At 45.9% G+C, this 13,298-nt stretch overlaps 1 protein-coding gene across 1 annotated transcript; it reads right to left on the bottom strand.

The window, feature by feature from the left end:
- Positions 1 to 266: 266 nt before the first annotated feature.
- On the bottom strand, positions 267 to 1,788 carry UCRPA7_7998 (putative xenobiotic compound family protein; the record flags this gene model as incomplete). The annotated part of the gene is made up of 3 exons (XM_007920518.1): positions 267 to 838; positions 1,120 to 1,502; positions 1,769 to 1,788. The coding sequence occupies 3 exons, from the start codon at positions 1,786 to 1,788 to the stop codon at positions 267 to 269; spliced, it is 975 nt and encodes a 324-aa protein (XP_007918709.1).
- Between the last annotated feature and the right edge of the window lie 11,510 nt (positions 1,789 to 13,298).

Raw genomic sequence — 13,298 nt, 5'->3', positions numbered from 1 at the left:
GAGATGCGGTGCTGTTGTTTGACGCCCTAGCGTTTCTCGAGGCATGGCTGGTCACAAGTCATTGATGGAGACCGGAAGAAATATCGACGAGACCCAATGTCACTGTTCGACGGATGTCACCGTTCGACGAAAGTCACTCTTCGATGACTTCATAAATGTGGCATGGGACGGAGGACAGTCTGTGATTGGACGAATGATGCCGGAAGTTGAATGAAATAGAATTCATTGAAGAGTATCTGACATCGTACCCTACGCGACCGATCAATCTACACCTTGGTTTCTTTCTTCGAGTAGGATTTGAATCCACTTCCATAATGATCATCCCTCAAGGTGGCCTGGCCTGCTCCATACAAGTTCTCCCGGAAAGTGCCACCAGGAACCTCATAGTCTTCCCACATCAAGCCTCTACGCACCAGCTCTGGCCGCAACAAGTGAACAACATCCTCAAAGCTGGTGGGGTTGGTCACGTAGGCAATCAGAAATCCATCCACATCGGCCACTTCGGACCACTCTTCCATCACATCGGCAATCATTTCAGGAGTGCCTATGGGGCAAGGATGGAAGCCTCCTAATGCCATCTTCAGTCCAATTTTGCGTGGGGTCCATTCTGATTTGTCCGACCCAGAAGCGCTGTTGAAGTTATTCATGATCCCCATGATCATGGTGTCTGACTGCGAAGTTCCCAAGCTGAGTGGCTCATCCAAGGGATATTTACTAAGGTCAATACCCAAATACGCGGCGGTCTGTGCGAGCCCCCCCTTGAAGTCTGTGTTTTCCAGTGCCGCTTCATATTTTGCTTGGGCCTCCTCCAGAGTTTTGCCGATGAAAGGCGTGAACCCTGTGAAAAATTTGAGTGCATTTGGATCTCTACCCATTGCTGCTGCGGCAGCCCGGCACTCTGAAACTTGCTTGTTGCACTGCGCAGGATACATTCCTGAAAGAAAGATGCATTCTGCATGTTTGGCTGCAAATTGAATCCCTGTCTTGGATGCGCCTGCTTGGAAGAGAACTGGCGTGCGTTGTGGAGAAGGATGAACTTGATTTCGGGAAAACATCTTGAAATATTTCCCTATAGAGGCTCATCAGAAACTCATCAAGACGGTAACTGAAGAGACCTACCCTTGTGGTCGATCTTCATGACCTTGTCACTGTCATAAGCCACTTTACTCTCAACATCCCATACCTGGGCACCATTATCCCATGATTGCTCCCAAAGCTTATACGCGACGTCCATGTACTCATCGGCCCGGGCGTATCGCTCGTCATGTGGAAGCACTTTATCCTCGCCAAACGCATCCGCAGCGGACTGACTGTAGCTTGTAACAATGTTCCACGCAATGCGCCCTTCGGTGAGATGATCTAGTGTACTGTATGTGCGAGCTGTGATATACGGGGGAACATAGGTTGTGCTGCAAGTTACCCCGAAACTAACGGATTTGGTGACTGCAGCCATCGCCGAGATGATGACAAGAGGATCCATCTGAGCCACATTTGCTCCAGATCTGGGAGATTTAGTTTAGAAAGGATTCTGTAGAGCTTGTGGCTTACGCGAAGATGGATTTCATATTATCACCGAGGACATCCTTTCCGGCATAGGAATCTGCGAAAAATATGCACGAGATCTTGCCCTCTTCAGCTAGCTTCGCCACGTTAATCCAGTAATCTAGCCTGTCTTTGGTTCGAGAATTATCGCCCTCCCTCCTAATAAGGTGGCACAAACTTAGCACACATCGATAATTAGTGAGGAAGGGTTATGTATTTGACATACTTCCACTGTCCAGCGCACATATGAGGACCTGTGCAGGCGGTTTCGAAGAACGCAAGGTGAACCCTCTTCTTGGGTGCTTTGGCGGAAAGCATTGTGCTTGTTAGATCTAGGATGTTGAGATAATCAAACTGGTAAAGAAACGTTTGAGTCCTTCAAATGATGTTCTTACATCGAAAAGATAAATCTGTTTATAGAACAAGCAGAAAGATGATACCAATGGATTGTTCGTAATAATAATAGATCAGATACACATGTGGGCAATTGCCATGGAATTATCGAACGGTTAAGGCCACCAAATGGAGAAAATCAAATGGTCCATAATGCAGGATCCCGATCCGTAACCCGTGCTAATCCAGCAGCATGCCTTTGAAATTGACCCAAGCTAATCTTATCAGTGCAAGTCGTCGGTCTGCGGAACTGATCATGCACATGTTAATTATGTTCCACAATTTCTATGCACTGTGCATTGAGATTGCATACTGGATTTGGATTGAGCATGTGTATTCGCAATCATATTATTGACGCGACTGTTCAGGAGAACATCAAAGGGTTGGTCAAATGTTCTATATACCTATGAATCTTTTAATTGAAGAAACAAGAAGCATTTATTGTATTCACCGATTCATAGACGTATGTGCGATCAAGGACTTCAAAAATGAAGTGCTAACGTTACTAGTATAATATATCATTGATACAAAGTCAGTATCTCTGGAATTCTCAATAATCTGTTATACTGGAATACTGGATGCATCAGCCTGTAAACGTGCCCTCAACCATTCTTCATCCCGCGCCTCAAAATTGCAGTCGTACTCCCGAGGCGGACTGAGTACCGCCGTATGGCCATCTGAAAAATTTATCATATCTAGCGATGGTTTTCTGCTTCCTGGTACAGTAGAAGCTCTCATCTGAAATGATAATGTTAACCGAATAATTGCCGCGTACATAATCCTGTTGCTTATAGAGACGGCCGGACAAATTCGACTTCCTGCTCCATACGTTAGGTGAGGAAGTGAAGTAGTATCGTCGATGAACCTTTCTGGCAAGAACAGGCAAGCGTTCTCGCCATACCATGACTTGTCATGGTTTGCTTCTTGTGCGTTCATGATCATCGTAGTGCCTCGTGCAATCCTGATTTGCCGAAATTCAACATCACAAACTGTGCTTCGAGGTGTTGCATATGGTGTAACGGTGTAGAAACGAAGGATCTCCTTGCACAAAGACATCGCAAGTGGCACGGCTTCTTCGCGAAAAGCCATCTCCCAGGCTCTGTCTCTATCTCCGTCGTATGCTGACAGAATAGCGTTATACAATAGGTGCTGAAATTGCTGCCCATGCTCACTGCAAAGCCAAGCAATGCACTGATACATGCCTGAAGCCACTGTACCTGGCGCAGCTTGCAGTAGCGACTTACAAGTTCCATCAATCTCCTCACCGGTTAGGCCGTCACTTCCAAGATGAGCGGCAATGCAATCAACTTGCTCTCCTCCTTGCAACCTCCGTGTTAGGGATGCGTATAAAATATCCAAATGTTGCTGTCTGATTTTCTCTGCGGCAACAACTCGAGATTGTGGTTCTGGGATGATACGTAGTAGAGGAATGAAATCACGGTAGCGAGCCGTCGATGACCGATAACTGGATATCTCTCGAATAGAATTGACAAGAGCGAGGATGAAGGGGTCGTCTACTCCTTTCTGTCTTGCGCCATAGGTGAGGGACAGAACAAGATCAAACACCAGAAGCCGTAAGTAAGGGAATGTGTTGATCGAGCGCCTGCCATTCTCCCCCTTTAAGAAGAGGTCTGATACCATACTACTTGCTGAATTCTCTAGCTGCTGATAGTAACCCGGCCACTGTGGTTTCCCAAGAGCTCTCATCGCCGCCGCTCGGCATCGCCGAATTTGTTCCGTCATACGAGACCCAGAGACATCGAGGCCAAGCTTATCAACAAATCCCGGTTGATGAGGTCGATCAATTAAGGCATTTGTTTGTCGTACCCATAGATCTTTTATAGCGGAAAAGCTACTAACTACTACCGTTAATTGATTGCCCAGTTTGACTTGGAATATATCAGTGTTCAGAAGTGTGGCCCAGCGGCTGTAGATAGTGGCATCGTTTTCATTCAATCTGCCTCCAAGGTCCTGGAGTCGGCCGACAAATGGTAAGTTGTTGGGTACTCTTGGAAGACCGCGTATTCTGGGCAAATTCGTCTCGGTGGCTGCTCTCTACGTCGTATTAGATCTCTCTACAATTGACTTGTTATATATAACGGTAACTTACGAAAACGCTTATAGCCAGAATAATGAGAAATACGCTGATGAAACAAGCTGTAGGATTCCGCTTGGCTAAGACGTCTATTTCCATGGTTGACGATTAAGAGTAACAAGACTTCAGACTGATACTCCTGGTAGTCATGCACAAGCATCACGTAGGTTCAGTAAAAATTATATGCGCAAACATCAATATCCCTGCTTCTTGCACATTTGTAGAGACTTAGATGCTCTATTAACGACATATCATTACCGAACCATTGGCTCATGATATGATTTTCACAGGGGCTAAAGGTTACCCATTTATCAGCACTCTAGGATTCGCTAGTGCCCGCGCAAGCACTTATGTCCCGATCCGAAGAGATATAGGTGGGTACGAGTTTATCTGCCTCCACTATGGTGTTTCCGGTCCGCTCTTATCAACGACAGGTTATAATGAGCTTACTGAGGACTGCAATAGCTAATTGATCTAAGCTCGGTGGCGTTGGTTATCTTTAAGCCTAAGATAACGGCGAATTCGCTAGGAATTTTCCGCCGCTTCCAGGAAGCATATCCTAGCTAATGGGCACATATTAGAATAGATCACAACCCGTGTAAATCATGGAGCCATAAGTTACCATAGCCTCTCTCATTAGTGATTTAGGACTGGCCGTGCGACACATCAGATAACCTGGGGAAAAATCATCTCCTCCTGCTGCTTCATAGCTGTCGCATCATCAATGCCCACAACTCCGAAATCGCAGTAGGCCGAACAGTATCTCATCCAAATAACCGAGGATCAAACATGGGGCTCTCAAATTACTTCCGTTGGGCAGAGCTCAAACCGCGGACAGATGTCCATTTAGACAAAGGAACGACGAGCTGGGGGAACCACGATCTATATCCAATCCCAGCCAAGGAACGAACATTCGGCATTACGGCTTACTACATGTATTGGGTCACCTGTTGTCTTGGACTTAGCACGTATTCTATCGGTAGTGCGTACATTGCCCTGGGTATGACAGTGCCTCAAACATTAGGTGCTGTTACCGTTGGAGCGTGTTTCGCTAGTCTGAACGGTTTTCTCTGCGGGAAGGTTGGAGCTGAGAAGTCACTTGGTTATGTAAGGACTTACTTGAAATGAACGGATTGTTTTACAACTGATACGATGAGTTTAGACCATCATGGCACGTGTAACTTTCGGCCTACGGGGCTGGTATTTACCTTTGACGTTTCAGATTTTAAGCAACGTTGTGTTCGTATGTGTGCTATCTTCTCTTACTCCGAATAGCTATACTGACCTTTTGCACTTATAGTTTGGGATTCAGTCGACGTATGGAGGTCAGGCAATTTCGCTTATGATAGGCGCCATCTTTCCTCAGTGGTTGACAATGAAAAACAGCCTTCCTACAAGGCAAGTCTTATAGAGAAGAGAAAAGAATATGTATTGGCGCTGACGAGGACATAGTGCCGGAACCACAAGCGCCAACTTAATCGGCTTCTTCTTATATATCATCATCTACGTGCCCATCGTTGCCTTTGTCCGGCCACACAAGTATGAGAAGTTCCTCCATGTTCCCTTCATCATGACTGTCGGTACACTCTTTGGCATCCTCGGATGGGCAATTCAGCGAAATGGTGGGGCGGCTGGCACAATTGTAGCACCAGCGACGAAATTGTCGACTGGTGATGCAGCATTCCGATTCTTCCAATGTGTTGCCACGGTAGCAGGAACCTATTCGCAACCTGCTGACAGGTTTGCGGACTGGTCGAGGTTTTCCAAGAATAAGACATCTTATCTACCTGGAACTCTCACAGCCATGCCAGTTTGCATCCTGCTTGCCGGTCTCATCGGTGTTTTTGCTACTAGTGCAACTTATCATATCTATGGCACTTACATGTGGAACCCGCTCATTCTACTTCAATACCTTCAAGCCCATGAATACACTGCAGCATGTCGTGCTGGAACCTTTTTCGCCGGGCTGTCGATCTTGCTCCATCAAATATTTGTCAATGCCACTCAGAACAGCATGGGAGCTGGTATGGACCTTGCTGGTGCGTTCCCTAAGTATCTATCCATGCAGAGGGGCGCCGTTTTCGTGTGCATCATTGGAGTCGTGATTCAGCCGTGGCGATTTCTTTCGCAAGCAGCAACCTTCATTTCTGTAATATCTAGCTTTGCAGGTACGTACCACTGAAAGTGAATACAATCAATCCAACTCACAATTTTAATATTAGTTATGGCAGCTGTTACAACTGGCCTCCTGGTCGCTGACTACTGGATCGTGCGCAAACGTGCTTGGAAAGTTCCCGATATCTTCCAAGGTGGTTCGGACTTTATCTATTGGTACTGGCACGGCATCAATCTACGTTCATGCATTGTATTCTTCATGTGCATTACGCCGTCATTGCGTATGTTTGCATACTGCCTTACACTCATTCTTAACTAACCCTCTCATTACAGCGGGTGTGGCATGGAACATAATGGGAAAGAGCAATGCAGGAGTCCGTATCTATCAGCTGACTTATATCGTGGGATTCTTTTCATCTATCCTCCTCTACACAATTGCCTGCAAGATCTGGCCACCTATCGGTCTTGGTATTTCAGAAGATTTCCCAGAGAGCCCCGAGGTGATCCAAGGAGTGCAGTACGATACAGCCGGCGCGGGTAATGGGAACGCGACCGAGAAAATTACGGGAGACAAAGCAATGATTGCAGAAGTGTAGACTCGCTGGAATTGCGCGATACGATAAAATGCATGGCTATCTTTGCTTTCCATCCAACGTTAGAAAATCAATTTCGCATTCAGGTATCATATCACACACAAGCTACTCCACAGGGTAATGCTCTTATGTCCACGTGATAAGGCAATGGCGAAATACCTTGCGAATATGACGAATGGAGACATGGTGATCTAAAGAGTTCGCTGATGTTACATTTGTAATCCTCTTCTATCAATCGATTTGAACCACGGAAACGACGACATAGTTTCTAGGCTGCGACGATATGGGTGGTGATAAGAAAATACAATCTGTGGCCATCATCGGGGCTGGCGCCGCAGGTACGTATATCACGCCCCAGCGAGCGCCCAGCTTTTCACCTAATGCGGATCTCACTAAGGCGCCGTCACTGCATCGGCTTTCGAGCGCGAAAACTACTATGAGCGGATTACTGTTTTTGAACGAAGAGAAACCCCTGGAGGGACATGGTATGTGATCTATGATATTCCCTGGACTATCAAATCGTCTCATGAAATTCGACTATTTAGGATATATGATGCCGACCCTCGCCCAAGCCTCGCAGTTCACCCCGGAAGTTTACCCGCGGACGTTGACCCGCCATTAGATATTCCTAAGAACTTGCCGCGTATTACACCTCCAAGCCAGCAAGAGCGGTTCTCTCAAACGCCAGTCTATGAATCTTTGACGTAAGCGAACAAATTTGTGCTCAAGAGAAGCATCACTGAACAATGTTAGATCAAATGTACCAGACATAGCAATGTCGTATTCCGACGCAAGATTTGCGTATGGTCCTTTTGTGCCACATTACATTGTTCGCCAGTACATAGAGGGCTACTTTTCACGTCACAAGACAGACTCCACTCTTGTCCTCAATACCACGGTTGAGGATGTCTCGAAAATACCACCACAATCTGAGAACGAACTCACCAAGTGGAAATTGACTCTTCGAAAACACGATCCTCTGCAACATATTGACATCTGGTGGGAGGAGACGTTTGATGCCGTGGTTTTGGCTAATGGGCACTATTCAGTCCCCTTTGTATGTTTGTTGGATCTTGAATTTCCATTCTCATGCTAATATTTCACAGGTTCCTTCCGTTCCAGGTCTGGAAGCTTATATAGAAAAATTCCCAGGACGCGTAGTGCATTCTAAATATTACCGTTCGCCTCAAATCTACTCGTCGAAAAAAGTCTTGATAGTCGGCAACTCGGCGTCGGGTCATGATGTAACTGCTGAATTGCTACCATTCGCTCAATTGCCAGTATATCAGTCAAGAAGGTCCAAGTCAAGATGGGATGGGCAGGAACCTCCTTCTGGAATACAATGGAGGCCGGTCATCAAAGAATTCAAACAAGATGGAGGGATTCTATTCGAAGATGAAAGCTATCTAGACGACATCGACTTCGTGATTTACTGCACTGGATACAAGCCATCGTTTCCGTTTTGGAATGCCAAGAATAATGAAAGACCTCTTTGGGACTACAAATCGGAGCGGTTGATTAATGTATATTGGCATACTTTCTTTCATGATTTCCCTACACTGGGAATTGTAGGACTCCCTCGTGCTTTGACATTTAGGAGCTTTGAGTACCAGGCTATCGCTCTGGCCCGTTTGTTCTCGGGGAGAAATGCTGTACAGCTACCCTCAGTTGAGAAACAAAAAGCATGGGAGAAAGAAAGGGCAGAAGAGTCGAGAAAGGAGAAAAGACGATTCCATGATGTACAGTGGGAGACGGGCGAGACATTCGAATACTTGGATGGTTTATTCAAAATTGCAGGACTAGGAACTTTGAGAGGAGAGGGTAGAATACCGCCTGTCCTCGGGAAAGACTTAATATGGGCAATCGAACATTTGAGAAAATATCCAGAGCCGGGAAAAGACGAAGAAACAATTGCGGACAACAGGGCAGAGTACTTCGAAGACGGCGACTGGGTCATGGTGAAGAAGGACAAGAAAGACTTGCTTGCATTTATATAAAACCATTGCCGTATCATATCAATAGGTTACAGCAAGCACGTTATGATGAGTCATTGATTATAAATTATTTCGTAAGGCGATATTAGAAAATTTTCTTAAGCCATAAATCTTGAGAATAGGTGAAGTCGATTACTATGATCATCTATCTATACCTCAGACTAATACAGTCATAAGGTTGCAGTTTGAAACATAATATGGCATGTGTAATAAGATGATGCAAGCCTGATGATGTACCTGTCTTGGACGTGTCGACATTTGGTGGCGGAGACCCAATAAGCTAAGGTTTAGTGTGATGCTTCTAGTTAGAAGACGATTTTGCCTCTGCACCTTCGACATCTTCCCCAGAAACCACACCGCCAAGTTCACCATCATGGCCATCATGTTGTTGTGTATCAGTACCAAACTGCCTGATAACAAGCCATGCCGGTCCAATAGCCAGAGCCCAGAGCAAAAAATTGAAATATACGCCACCGACCTCCCCGAACAAAGGCAGAGAGGTCAAGCCGTAGCTCACAGCTTGCCATGCAGATTCCGTGCCACGTAGTAGGGCAGCAAAGCGGATAACCTCATCTTCACCTTTTGCGAGATTGGTGATTATAAAGTATCTAGAGAGGATAAGCATTAACGACCAAAATACTAAGGAGAAGTAACTTACAAGAAAAGATAATTGATTTGAAAGCCGATTGTCAAGAATATGTAGACAGCAAATGCGGAATTGAATCCAGAGCTGGACCAGTCATATGTTGGCCGTGTGTGGCGGAATCGTGAGACGAGGATGGTAGCCCAAATCCACCAACCTCCCTGAAGAATTGCGATGAACCAGAAGGTCCAGCGAGCACGAAATCTGACAGAAAGTCTAGTATGATCCAACCAATGCTAAGACAAATTAGCAGCGAGACTCGTACAGAGAGTAGACATCTATGTATGACCTACGCCGACCAGATTGCCTGAGACCACCGCAACAATACCTGATAGGAAGGACCCCAAGGCCCTTGCGCGAACGGAGAACCATACTGCAATCCAGGTTAATAGTAGGTTTTTAAGATCAGATGATTCCACTAACAAGCTAGGTAAGTGAAGAAGACGGCCTCAGCAAAGACGGCCTGTCCAATCCACAGTACAATGAGAAGAAATTTGGGGGTGAAAAACTGCTTGGTAGTTTCTTTGATTTCATACCAAGGATTTTGGACAATTGATAAATCCACTTTTTGACCATCCTGTCGTTCGACCTTTGCAGGTGGTGTTAAAAACAAGCCGACGAACGGACCTACTGCTTGTATGGCGATAAACACCAGAAACACAGTGTAGGAGACTTTTCCTGCTTCGTTGTTCTGAGCGTTGAGTCCTAGGTTGATTGCTCCGCCAAGAATTTGTCCAGATAGTCTGTATGTGAGCCAGTAACCCAAGGCCTTGCCTCGGTTCCACGGTTCCGGGTAGGCAATAGCAATTGCCGCTTCAGCCATCCAAAATACTCCAGCAGAGATTCCGCAAAGAGCTGCTCCAAAGAGCATCAGCCATTCCACGCCGTATCTGTTGTTCGTATACAGCCCGGCAGCGAATGGCGCGTATCCGATGCTGGAGATTCCACAGTCAACACATGAAATCGACACGTTAACCTCAGGAACACCTTACGTTCCAAAGATAAGTGCACCTTTGATCCCGACATAGTGAACCAAGACACTCGAGAAGTAACACGACACAACCATCAGACAGAAGGTCAAAGCATTCGCAGCGTTGACGAGCTTCGGTGAAGCTGCTCCACCGGCACCTAGAGAGTTCATAGCTCCCCAAATGCCTGGAGCTGATAGATTGCACAGGCCAAGAATTGTCATGTTATAGAATGTCGAGCGATACCATTTGACTTGGAAATCAGCACTCATAACTCCATTCGTGATTATGGCAGACTTACTAGGTAGTTTTTCTTGCTTGGGTGGAACATCATCCTTCTGAGATGTGACGATATTTGCCATGGCTAATTAACTGATAGTCTGGGCGCTGGAGGCTTGCTACGTGTCAACAAAGTCCTGAAGATTCAGCCACTGGGTGTTTAAATGGGGATGATAATTGATATAAAACGTGGCGTCATTGGCCTTTGAAATATAACGTTGTTCCGACGGTGATACCGGCTGGAGCATTGTAATCCAATACCGGTGTTGACGAGATGCGTGGAGGTTAGCACGCCATTCCACTATCTCCATATGCTGCAACTCATTTCTATTGTAGGAATGTCTATCCGAGCCCGTACGATAACCACATGCAGGCCATGAAGGATAAACCAAGAAGTCAGTAAAGACATCATACAGAACATTTGTGTCAGATGGGAATCAAATATTTGACAGCCTAAGATTAGGTGGCCGGCTTTATTAGCTAGCCGTTGCGGTTCCTGACGATCAAAAATGGTGCTGGATCGAGTTAATTCAAAGCTTATATCTAGCAGGAATATGCTCAGCCTCGCTAGCGAGTATTTAGCCATCTAGCTACTTCAAAAGTCGCCTACCCAATATACTGTCAGAAGACGTGATATTTAAGCTGCAGCTACGATACCTTGGCTCTAACTAGACGGATGCTCATTCTTATGAGGTGTTTCATGATTTTATTGTCAAAAACGTGCCCTCATTTTAGCTCACTAAGAAATCGCAGTGACCGCTGACTTGCCTGGAGTGAAATTTGCCCATTCCCTTGTGGCTGTGAGCACGCCATCCACTCCACTTTTTGAAACATAACATACTAATTTTGATCTTACCAGAATGCGTATCGTTGTCCGATCTCTCATCGGGCTTTTCAAATCGTTGCTTGGCTACTTCCTGTCGATTAGAAACTTTAATTAATTTCTCGGCATTTGAAGGTGCAATCATCTCGGGTTTGTCCCAACCAGTCGGTAGGATCTACCAATGATTGACCAATGATATTAGTTTTCCAAACACCAATCCGAAACCACCGTGACAAATTTGCTGTTGCTCCTAGACCTTTTGGGGTCCTACCGGAGAGAACCTTGTGTGCATCTATGGTTAGGCAAAGACTCTGTACAGTTGGTGAACAATAATGGGGAAGATTGCTGGACATGACACCATCGTTACTATTCATATAAGAGAAAAACGTGAAAATGGTCGTGACGAGACGATATCCAAGACTTTGTATGCTCTAATGCTGTTCCTAAAGTGCCTTTGGTATTTCCTTACATGCTCTAAGCCGATATGTGCCCTGACTTTTCACTTAGAAGCTAAGATTGATTTTTAATCTCGCGCCAAGTGATAATTTGTAGGTGAATTATCTAACAATTTCATATAGAAACGAATGTTATGGTGGTTTCAAGTACGGGGGATATGCAGATGTGTCGCAAACTGCTCATGCTCGTTGTCGCCAATGCTCCACTCCCATCCTCCTGGTAGGCCGCTAGTTCCGTTTGTGAGAAGTCGGAAGCCATACACATTGGTCCAATCCCATGACTTCTGGCAATTTCTTGGGTAGATCTTCCAGGTTATCCAGCAGATAGCAGATTGGTCTGACACCTGCTCGATCCGCGATTCTTCTAATCTGACATCTAGACCAACCCCACTCTTATTGTATTGCAGGAAGGTCTCGTAAGCACCTTCAGCAACAACACTCTCATTCGATCGGATGCTGATACTCCCAAGGCTGAAACTTGTCTGATTAGGGAGGAAGAATGTTGCTACAGTGTCTGCAATAGTGCGAATTGGTACGGAAGAATTTCCACCTAGCTGTATTGCGGCCGCGAAAGCAGCAACGAAAGACTTCGCGGTGATAGTGATGTTGACCATGATGGAGCGGGCCGATACAGGTAAGCTTAAAATATGGTTGTTTTCTTGGCTGTATTGACTTGAAATCCTTCTTGAGATCTCTTTAAGTACCGGTTGATCGCCAGCGGCTTTCCGCTCCTTGAGTCAACGCGCAGCGGCTCGTCGGAACGAGCTGAGGTTTTTAGCACAGCCCTGCCTTCAGCCTCATTCGGACTTTAGCAGTAATAATTCACTGATTCGTCGAAAGGTGCAGTAGTGTCCCGCAGCTGATCAGAAGGATGGAGGCCATTTCATGTTCCTAGCACAAGGCTGCCATGTAAATCGTTGTAAGCCGTCACACACTAATCCCTCTTACGAGGTGTACTTCTCCCGCCCATTTAACATATGAAAAGCGCAATGCTTGAACAATATGACAAGAAACCAAGAAGATGATGAAAGATCATCCAGCCATCCGCCTAAATCCATACATTAATTTATATACAGAATGGTAGATCTAAAGGGTGCACGAGGTTATGTTGAGTCATGCAAGGATGGGAGAGGACCCGGGTCGTCGAGCCGAGCTCTATCGTCTTATGGATTAGCCACTGTATCACATCAAGGCCCACATACCAACACAGGCTGGCCATGCTGGAGAAGAGTCACTTGGTTTTTATCTTCTACCAGTTGATGACATCAAACCTAACTTAGTAGGCTCGGTTGACTGGCCCTCAAAGGTATTGATCACACGCCGCACAATGCCTCAAATTCGATGCAGCTCGGCTGCAGAACAGTTAATGAAACAGCGCAGCAGTGCCTACTGCTGACC

Source organism: Phaeoacremonium minimum, assembly GCF_000392275.1.
Source record: "Phaeoacremonium minimum UCRPA7 unplaced genomic scaffold PA7_03_scaffold_563, whole genome shotgun sequence".
Classification (NCBI taxonomy): Eukaryota; Fungi; Ascomycota; class Sordariomycetes; order Togniniales; family Togniniaceae; genus Phaeoacremonium; species Phaeoacremonium minimum.
This window is presented reverse-complemented; position numbering and strand designations above follow the sequence as displayed.